This window comes from Littorina saxatilis, linkage group LG11, assembly GCF_037325665.1.
Source record: "Littorina saxatilis isolate snail1 linkage group LG11, US_GU_Lsax_2.0, whole genome shotgun sequence".
Taxonomy (NCBI): Eukaryota; Metazoa; Mollusca; class Gastropoda; order Littorinimorpha; family Littorinidae; genus Littorina; species Littorina saxatilis.
In genome coordinates, this window is record NC_090255.1 from 22,354,130 (window position 1) to 22,363,899 (window position 9,770).

Consider the following 9,770-nt stretch of genomic DNA (forward strand, 5'->3'; position numbering starts at 1 on the left):
GGAGAATACGTTGGGACAATCTGAATCCCCAGCCATAAACATTCTCCGCATCAACCTTTGCCATATATCTTTTATGAAATTCCCATTTCTTTGCTTGAACTTTGTGAAACTAAAAATTCATACATTCTTCCTGTCAAACATTTGATCACTTTTTGTCTTGATTCCCTGTTATAAATACTTTTTTTTCTCATTTTCCTATTTCTCTTTCCACAGTGGCATGCGTAACGACATCGTGTTTCCTCGCAACGAGGCAGTGAGCGCCATGGCGATGCGCGAGGGGGGCAGCATGGGTCAGGCCTCCACCTCCACCGACGGTGGAATGCAGACCCCCCACTCCATGGGAAACGGCAACCAGACGTTGGAATCCCTGCAGCAGCAACACCAGCAGCAGCAGCAACAACAACAGCAGCAGCAACAGCAGCAGCAGCACTTCGCCATGGGCATGAATCTCAACAGCATGACGCCCGTGCAGATCCAGCAGCTGCAGCAGCAGATGGCCGGGGGGAAGGTGGACGTGTCGAGCCAGCACCAGGAGGGGGGCAACGGGGCCAAGACCCCCCAGCCCCTGGTGGTGCCCTCCTCCCACTTCTCCACCTCCTCCAAGATGGTGGAGATCCAGCAGCCCAAGTACACCTCGGCCGCCGCAGCCATCGCCGGTCGCCAGCTGCAGACGGGGGTGGGCGTAGGGGTGATGGAACAGCCCGTGCACTTCAAGTCGGTGGTGGGAACCCAAGGGGCAGGAGCCCCCCACCAGGCCTGGCCTCCCGCCCTCAACTGGCCCCCACGCCTGTCCCTGATGCCAGACGGCTCACTGCAAGGCATGCCCACCCTGACCACGTACGGCACAGTCAACATGGCCGACCTCAACCAGGTGAGCGGGGCTGCCATGTACACCGCCCAGAAGGCCATGGAGATGAGGATGGCCGCCGGCCTCCACCGCTCTCCCTCCCTCGGCGGCGATGCCTGGGTTCCCGTCAGCGGTTCTGACCGAGACGCACAGAGAGGCGGCCCCAGTGCGAATGATCGCCGCATCTACAGTCCCCAGCCCAACACATGAGGTGGCGGCCTGTATTCCTTGATGAGCTGTGCTGAAGAGGGTGCCACGTTGTTGCTGCCACTCTTACCATATATTGGATGGGGTTGGGAAGGGGGCTGGGGGTAAGGAGGGATGGGGTGCCTCCAAAACGCTGGGTAGGGTAGGAGCGGAATCTGCAAAAAGTTAAAGACTGTTTGTGTTTATATGAACACAGAATCCTGCAGCGCTATGCGACGAGATTGTTTATAAGTAGACGATGGACTCGTGGTTGTTTTTTTCTCTAAAAGATTGTTCTTGTTTTATTCAAATGGAATCTTGTTGAATTGAACACAAGATTGTTCTTGTTTATAAGGAAAAAAATTGAATCTGAGGGTTTTTACAAACATGGAATCAAGCAGTTCTGTGTCATTTTTTATCATAAGCTCACATGTTTGAGTTTTTGTAAATATTCGTGTACATGATGTGTATTCTGTGACCATTATAGAGGAGAAGAGAGTTTTCTCGTTGTAACGGCCAAGAAAGATTTTATGGGTGGTGTTTTTGGTGCTCCTGATTTCATTGTTGTTCATTCTTGTTGATAAGACAACAGTCCACGGCTGACGACAACAATTGTACTTAGTGCAGAATGAGAGAAGGCGATGAATGTTCTGCAGTACAGAGCAGAGACAGAATGATGCTGAGTTATAATTGAATCATGAAAATCAAAACCTAGATTTGAGTGTCTTTTTTTTTAGTTTCAACTTTTTGTTTTTTGTTTGTTTTTTATTGGAACAATGTTTTTATTTGTTGTAAATAACATGCATTTAGGAAGAAAGCTAGAACAGTTGTGACATGTTGTTTTCTTTTAGGGGGATAACATGAACTAAAACACAGTTGACTTTCACCTTCCGGTGAAGGTTTAATCAAACGTGAAAGTTTTATGAAATTTGAAGTTTTATAAACTAAGGATCATGACAGGAAAATGTATGGGTTCATGAAAAAACATGCATTGTCAACTGGAACATTCTCAGAAAGGAGGGGGGAGAGGGGGGGGGGTTGACAGAAGGCAGAGAGAAGAGCAAAGTGAGCTACGTCGGCCTAACAGACATTCATTATTTTGTTACTTTACTGCTGTTTACAGATTTTCTGCTACGGCACAAAGTACAAATGAAATAAAAATGGATTGAAGAATCAATTACAGACTTTGCTGCAAACAAATTTTTTTGTTTTTTTTGTTTTTTTGTTTTTTTGTTTTTTTGTATACAGATCATCTGAGATGGTAAGGTAGCAATCTTGATGCTGTTGTTTTATTTTAATTTTATTTTACAATGCTCTTCAGTGATCAGAACTGAAGTAATCTGTAGGTGGTCGTAGAAATTAGCATACAGTTAGTTACGATTTTAATTCTCCAGAAGACTTGTTTTTTTGAGTTAATGCTATTTTCATTCATTTGATCAAATTGTTTGGAATCAGCTGTTTTGTTTTTAGTCAAGCAGTATGTAAGAAATGTTGAGTCCTTTGTACTGGAAACTTGCTTTCTCCCAGTAAGGTTATATATTGTACTACGTTGCAAGCCCCTGGAGCAATTTTTTGATTAGTGCTTTTGTGAACAAGAAACAATTAACAAGTAGCTCTATCCCATCCCCCCCCCCCCCCCCCCCCCCCTTTCCCCATCGCGATATAACCTTGAACGGTTGAAAACGACGTTAAACACCAAATAAAGAAAGAAAGAAAGCTGTTTTGTGGTATTGTGAACACTTGTTGAAGGACAAGGAAATTCTGTACAGACTTTACCTTCATTGTATAAAGGTAGCCCTGTGTACCATAAAGACAGTGCTGTGTATATAAATGTACAGACAGTTTTGTGTACATATTTTTTATGCCGCCACTGTTATATAGTTTTATGTTGTCAGAAGGCTGGAGAAGGCACATGTATGTAATCTGATGTAAATATTATTCCGTTAAGATTCTTTTGTTTAATTCTGTATTTAATTTGTGCTTAAAGTGTACATGTATTGACAGTCTTTTAGCTCACACCATCTTATTGTAGATGTGTATCTTGTCTTTGGTAAGGAAATTGGACTGTCAGAATTGTTATCCATTTGTTCTGAGCGGAATTGTTTTCATGTGCCTGTTGTAAACTAAATCAAGTTTGTCATAATAAAATCGTTTCGCTTTTCTCCCTGTCATTTTTTTTTAAAGCATTGTCTGGTGTTGTACAGAAATTAATGCACATGTATTCAGGTTTAATTTCTTACTTTTTTTGTTGTTGGGGGGGGGGGGTGTGTGAAGTTTTTTGTCTTTTACAGAGCTAAGTTGGGGAACAAAATTCTGAAGTTAAATGTTTTTGTTTTTGTATGAGTTTTTTTGTGTTTTTTTCGGGGGGAGGGGGGGTAGGGTAGTTAAAGAATTTAGAGCATTGATTGAAGTTTAATTATGTCCTTGTTTGCTAATTGGCTAATGGCAGCAGCACTTTTTCCATTCTGTAACTAAGTGTAAAGGTTTGCTTGGTTCATTCTCGTGCAATGTATGAGGATTGCCATAGCAATAATCCGACACTCTTGAAGCTCATAGCATGGAAGTTCATCCTAAAATGTGTTGGTTTTATTTATTCTGTTTAGCGTGAGGAAAACACTGTTATACTGAAAATATTTCAATGTATGTTTACAAAGTAAACAACAGATTTATTCAATTAGCTGTCTCTTTTTGTGAATGTTGTTTTCTATCGGTATTATTGAAATATAGCTTTGCTAGATTGTTCATCCAGAGAGAATGGCGGCAATGAGGTTGTGTAGTTAACTGGAAAGTTAAGTTGTGAATGATTTTCTGCTTCTCTCCAGCCGTAGTATGCCATATTTGTGTGTATTATTAATTAATCAGTTTCATTCTGTTTAATCGATGTCGATGTTGAAACTTGGCCGTTAATCTACACAAAGATGTACAGTACCGCGCGCATGATAAACAGTCATGAGCGCATAACACGTTAGTACGCAAATCGACAATGGTGTACATATTGGGGAAATCTAGCTTCCATATATATCTGTGCTGTTAAAACATGGTTTTTGTTATTTTCTCTTCATGGATTTGGTGCTTCCTTTCATATCCCATGGCCCAGTTAGACATAGATCCTGCTGATCCATATACATGTCTCTGTCTCCAGCAGCTTTACTTGCTTTACTTTTCTCGAGGCATGGGATTTTCTGGTTAATTTTTTTCATTTTCAAAGCTCAGAGTATTCTTGAGATCGCCAGACACCAACATTGTGTATCACTTTTTTCAGAAAATATGCTTTCAGGTTTATTTTAATTGTTTAAATGTTTCGTGCCTGCTCTCTCTTTCTCACGAAAATGTCGCTGGATCTGTCGTGTAGCGTTCTACTCTCTCCTCTCCATATGTTGGTGTCGCCTAATAAGTTTCTCTTCTTGATAGGGCATAGAAGCATACCCTTTGCTTCCAGCGATTTATTGTTCTTCCTGTACGCTAACCAAACGTTATAGTCTAATATGTCTGGTTCGATCATATATTGGTGTATGAGCAAGACTGCTGATAAGTTTGGAGTTAAGATCAAAAATTCTCACTCTCTCTTTCTCTCTCTTTCTGAGAAGCAGTGAACTAGTGTATTTAGGCCTTTTTTTCAGATATTTTATATGTGGGGTAATTTAATTAAATGTCAGATTTTCATTGGGGGTGATAGCCAATAACTGAGGAATATTTTTCATACAGTGTCATTTTGTTGAGCATTATATTCTATGCGTTATTATGTATAACAGTCACTCGTCATTAAAAAATAAATCAGTAAAATAGAGCCAGATATTTTTTGCAGGTTGGTTTTGATATGAAGCATTCACTTCAATTGTTGAAGTATATTTCCAATTCTTATAATGTATGTTGACGCATGAAGAGCAGAGAATACACTTGCATGTTCTACACTGAATTTTTGTAAAAGGATTTGACCAATTTTCTTTCACAATACTCTTAGTAAACAAATTGAATGTATGATAATCATGAATGGTAACATATAGGCTTGCAAATTATGCATGCCTGTAAGAATTCACTGTAATATGTTAGAGGATTTAATATTATTGTACTACTTTCTACATTGTATTTTGAGCAAGCAGTTACTATTTTTTATGCCTAGCATTGGATTTGTTTACCTGACATATCCACCTCCTAACTAAAGAACTGAGATTTTTTTTAAGGCACCCATGAATTTTATCCTCTAGGTTTGAAGTATGAAATTTACAAACCTGGTGTTTCTTGCTATGATTCAATAATGAGATTGTGAAGAGTATCCCATACTCCTTTCTTTTATATTCCTATTTATTCCTTATGAAATTGTTGCAATGGTTCATATTTGTTTACACATATCTGATCTTATGATTTCCATTTTTCTTAACTTTGTGGTGGGTCGGTGGTTTTTTTTTAACAAAAAGCTGAGAACTGGTTTTATAAGACTTTTGAATATTTGTTCACCAGAAAACAGTACATTTTGAGAAGGTAACAACAGTAGAGTTTGGCAGTCAAATAGATAAGGTAATGTGGAAGGAAGCTTTTAAGAATTTGATCTGTGTACCTTTTTCAGACAAAATGTTGTAAGCTTGTCACCATTTTATCTACTTGATGTTCACTGTATAATGTTTCACGCCATGGGAATTCTGCTCTAAATGCTTCATTTTCGTGTTTTGCATTGTATAAAGGCCTCTTTTTTTCTGTGGTATATTGCATCGCAGTTTACACTAGTATGGAAATAAATTGAAAATGTGTCTTATTTTCTTCCCCTATTTGTGCGAGTGAGAGTGCGTGCATATGTCTATGCGTGTTTGGCTGTGTGTGCTTGCAAAGACTTTATTCTTGGCTTCCTATTTCTTGACAAAATAGGTTACAATTCATCTTGCACAACCCTTTTGGGGGGCTTACAACTATGAAAACTGTGTGTGTGCTGCAGCGTAATGTGGTAAACTTCGACATTTGATGAGATTTAAAAAAACGAAATACTTCAGCTACACAAGATAATAAACAAGAGCAAGACCTTTCAAGCACAGCATACTTAACTTTAAATCTGAAATATTCACACACCATCATGTAAATGCAGACCACACATATCCTCTCAAACAGATGACTGCTTCGCGCCGTCATGGACTGAACACCCAAAACGATCATGCCTCCTTGATTACTCGCTTGCATCACCGCAACACGGTTGGCCTAGTGGTAAGGCGTCCGCCCAGTGAGCGGGAGGTCGTGGGTTCGAACCCCGGCCGGGTCATACCTAAGACTTTAAAATTGGCAATCTAGTGGCTGCTCCGCCTGGCGTCTGGCATTATGGGGTTAGTGCTAGGACTGGTTGGTCCGGTGTCAGAATAATGTGACTGGGTGAGACATGAAGCCTGTGCTGCGACTTCTGTCTTGTGTGTGGCGCACGTTAAATGTCAAAGCAGCACCGCCCTGATATCACCCTTTCTGGTGGACTGGGCGTTAAGCAAACAAACAAACAAACTCGCTTGCATCAACATGTCTTCTTTTAGCAAGGGCTGGTTTCCAAGTATTGCAGAAATGCTTCGTTGAGGGGTAAGGCCTAAAAAAAAATAGGTGTGGTTACGGTAACCCGACCTACCCTATTTTTAGGGGCCGATCCTATAACTTTTTATTCCATTTGTCAAAACAAAAAACAAAAAAACGAGTGCAAAAAACGCAATGAAAGCGAAAGCGCCCGAGTCGCACACTTATTTCCCTGTCAAGTAGGTTTAATTTGTACACATTAGAAAAAAAAGTTAAAAAAAAGAAAAGTGATTGCCTACCTACCTACCCTAGGTTTTTTGGCTATGTTACCGTAACCACACCTATTTTTTTTTTGGCCTAAGTAAGTGTTTTCATACCTTTATCCACTTACACAAATACACACACACATGCTCCCTGAAAAGATACAATAAATAAATTTTGCGGTTCCGCAAACGCTTTTAGTTTTATAATGGCACAGGTCAATTCTTATTTTGGCCTTGAGGGGGAATACAGTAATTAAGAACCAATTAGAGAGAGACAGTTGTCTGATAAGGAAGAGCCAAATAGATTGCCAGTTCAGGTCATAAAAAGGAAATTGATAAAGTGTGTGACATACAAGTCAATGTGGCATTCCAAACTAGTATGATGATGGTGCCACGGCCAGCAGAAGTCATGTAGACTGATGGAAGTGGAATTCACTGCAAACTTCTGTATACTGTGGCTGTCTTTACTGTCCTCCAATAAAAGGAGCAAAAAAATACAGGGAACTGGTGAGGCAGAAAGAAATGGTGACCATTTAAACAGGAGGGGGGGTGATTGTTTCCCATCTCCCAACTCTTTAATCCCTCTCTTTTCTACCTGTCATTGGCTTTTTGTTGTGGCTTTGTGTTTGTTGTCAGCTCCCCTCCTTGCCATATTCCACCACACCCCAGGGACACAAAATAAGGTACGGAACTCAACATTTATTCTCATTTGGTTATTCTCAAGAGTAACATGAACACAAAAATAAGGGTTAGCTTTTTTATTAAAGGCAGAGTAAGCCTCCCGTAAACCATCACAGATACGGTCAGGCTTTTACACACAGTACAAACACCATTTCATTTAAACACTCACCAATTGAGAACATCCTAGGTGCCCTCCGTAAAGAGCGAACAATTTTCAAAGAATTTATTTTTGCGTGGTTTATCTTACCCCTGAGCCATCGTGAACCCGTGTGATCCAGTTTTCCCTTTTCACAATGTAGTCGTCATAGTTAGTCATTTGAATGCGACTCGACGTGAGCTTATCTACAATAGCACGTTTTTTTTATGCACGAAACAACGGCTGTGGTTCACAAGAACTCTAGCGATGGCTTTTGACTGTTGAGAGGAACGGCGATTTGCACTGATAAACCGGCCGTCGTCTGCTACGACCCTTGCGTGACCCTGCTTCCGGGCTTTTCTTTTTTTAAACTTTCACAACTTCGAATTGTTCTGATCTTGTCTTGATGAAAAAACGAATTCTTTTATGATTAAAGAATGTTTGTGTAACAAGCTGTCAATTTATTATTTAGATTTTAAAAGTTAGGTCTAGCGCAAAAACGAGGCGCCGTTGTTGTTAACGGAACAAGTCTACGAAAATAAATTCTTTGAAAATGTCTCACGCTCGACAGAAAGCAGCCAGGATGTTCCCGTTCGGTGAGCGTTCAAATGGAAGTATGCTTGTACTGTATTTAGACGCTCGGGGAGCTCTGTGATGGTTTACGGGAGGCTTACTGTGCCTTTAAATCCAAAACGGATAAGTTGCTGCTCGTTGCAAAATCAAGAATAAACTAAATAACAAAGATGTTCCTTTCAACCATAGACAAAGCAACACATTCAATATCACGCTAACTTATTGATTTTTGAAGTGAATGGCCAAATATATCAACAACAAAAACTCAGATAAAAATAAAAGGGTTAGCTTTAGCTTATTGCGAAGACAAGAAATATCCGGTTTAGGGTCGTGTGCAACACAGGAATCTTGCTTCAGCGCTCGCACTACGATTAGCGGGCTAGTCGCTTGCCGCACATACTCCGTTCCGTCTGCTGTTTGGGTGAAGACTGCCGAATTTGGCCGTGAGTACACAACAACACAAGGTTGTGTGTTTGTCTCTCTCTCTCTGTTGAAATTTGTCGTGGGTGTAGATTTCCGATGGCCCAGTGACAGTGATTGACATGACAGCCCATTGTCTTGCCCTCTTTTATAAGCAGGTCCCCCTGTTGCAAGTTGGATCGTCTCTAGACTAGAGTTTGTGTGACTGTGAGGCGTCACAGAGTTTTTGATCGTATGCCTTACGTGGTTTTGCCTTTGGTCAGTGAGGTCTTATAATTTCAAGATTGTAAGATTTCATTTTCAGTCAAACTCCTTTACTCATTCTGATGCAGGCGGGGGGGTAGCCTATAGTGGCGTGGTGATGGTTGTGATGACAGGCAAAGGATTGCTTCACACAGAGAAATTGTCACACCGGAAGAAGGGGGGGATTAGTGCCAAAGCTAGAAACAATGTGACAGTTGGTCAAATTCAACACTCAATAAAAAATGACAATTTATGTAAAACAATGCATTAGGATCTGTACTTTATGAGGTTCCAAATCCTATTCACTTCTGGTCAGTGCAGGCTGTCACATCCTTTGATTTATACTTTTATAGCCCAGATTGGGATGGGAAGCAGGGGAAAATAGTGTCACGTCCTGGCAAGGCATGTAACCTTTTGCAAGCCTTGTTCACAGTAGAACTGCCTGTACACTAGCACACAACATCCACAGATGTTTAGCTTTTTTAGTTTTACTCAGTTGTGAGATGGATCATGGAGAGAGGTTTTAAATAGCTGTTAGGTGTGTTGTGCCATGCTACTGTCAACACACTACCTCTATTCTTTCCTGTGTGTGCTTGATATTATGATAAATGATTATTTGCAATACTGAAACGTGAATTGTATAAGGCTAAGTGCTTTATGAGCTTTCTCCCTGTAAATGTTATACTTATACTTTTTTGGCCCCTACTTTTATAGCTAGTACTTAATTGGGCTTGGCACCCCTATTGACTATTCTGCAATCGCTCTCACTTATTAGCAGATTTTTAAGAAGTAAGAATAAGACGTCTATAACTATAAGATAGCAATATAAGTGCACTATATATCAGCTTTGCGCCAAATATTGCACTATACGAGGTATGATCCAAACAAAATGATCAAATCCCAATTATACAAGTCTCAGGCCACTGATCATAAAAAGTTATAT

At 40.4% G+C, this 9,770-nt stretch overlaps 3 protein-coding genes across 22 annotated transcripts in view; 2 read left to right on the plus strand and 1 right to left on the minus strand.

The window, feature by feature from the left end:
• Window positions 1-5,780, plus strand: part of LOC138980016 (uncharacterized) — a 38,370-nt gene extending 32,590 nt beyond the window's left edge. For all 17 annotated transcript variants that reach the window (XM_070352790.1, XM_070352787.1, XM_070352788.1 and 14 more), the window contains one exon: window positions 214-5,780. In XM_070352790.1, the coding sequence (XP_070208891.1) occupies window positions 214-1,057 (844 nt within the window). In that variant the 3' untranslated portion in view covers window positions 1,058-5,780. The remainder of the gene's footprint in view (window positions 1-213) is intronic.
• LOC138980018 (cytochrome P450 2F5-like) overlaps window positions 1-9,770 on the minus strand; it is a 426,282-nt gene that overhangs the window by 266,218 nt on the left and 150,294 nt on the right. The window lies entirely within an intron of this gene.
• The window catches only part of LOC138980027 (zinc finger protein 706-like), an 11,192-nt gene continuing 9,871 nt past the window's right edge, over window positions 8,450-9,770 (plus strand). The window contains exon 1 of one of the 3 annotated variants that reach the window (XM_070352821.1): window positions 8,450-8,607. The gene's annotated coding sequence lies outside the window, so the exon portion shown is untranslated. Of the gene's footprint in view, window positions 8,629-9,770 lie in introns of all 3 variants that reach the window. The other 2 variants (XM_070352820.1, XM_070352822.1) reach the window with 2 other exon arrangements.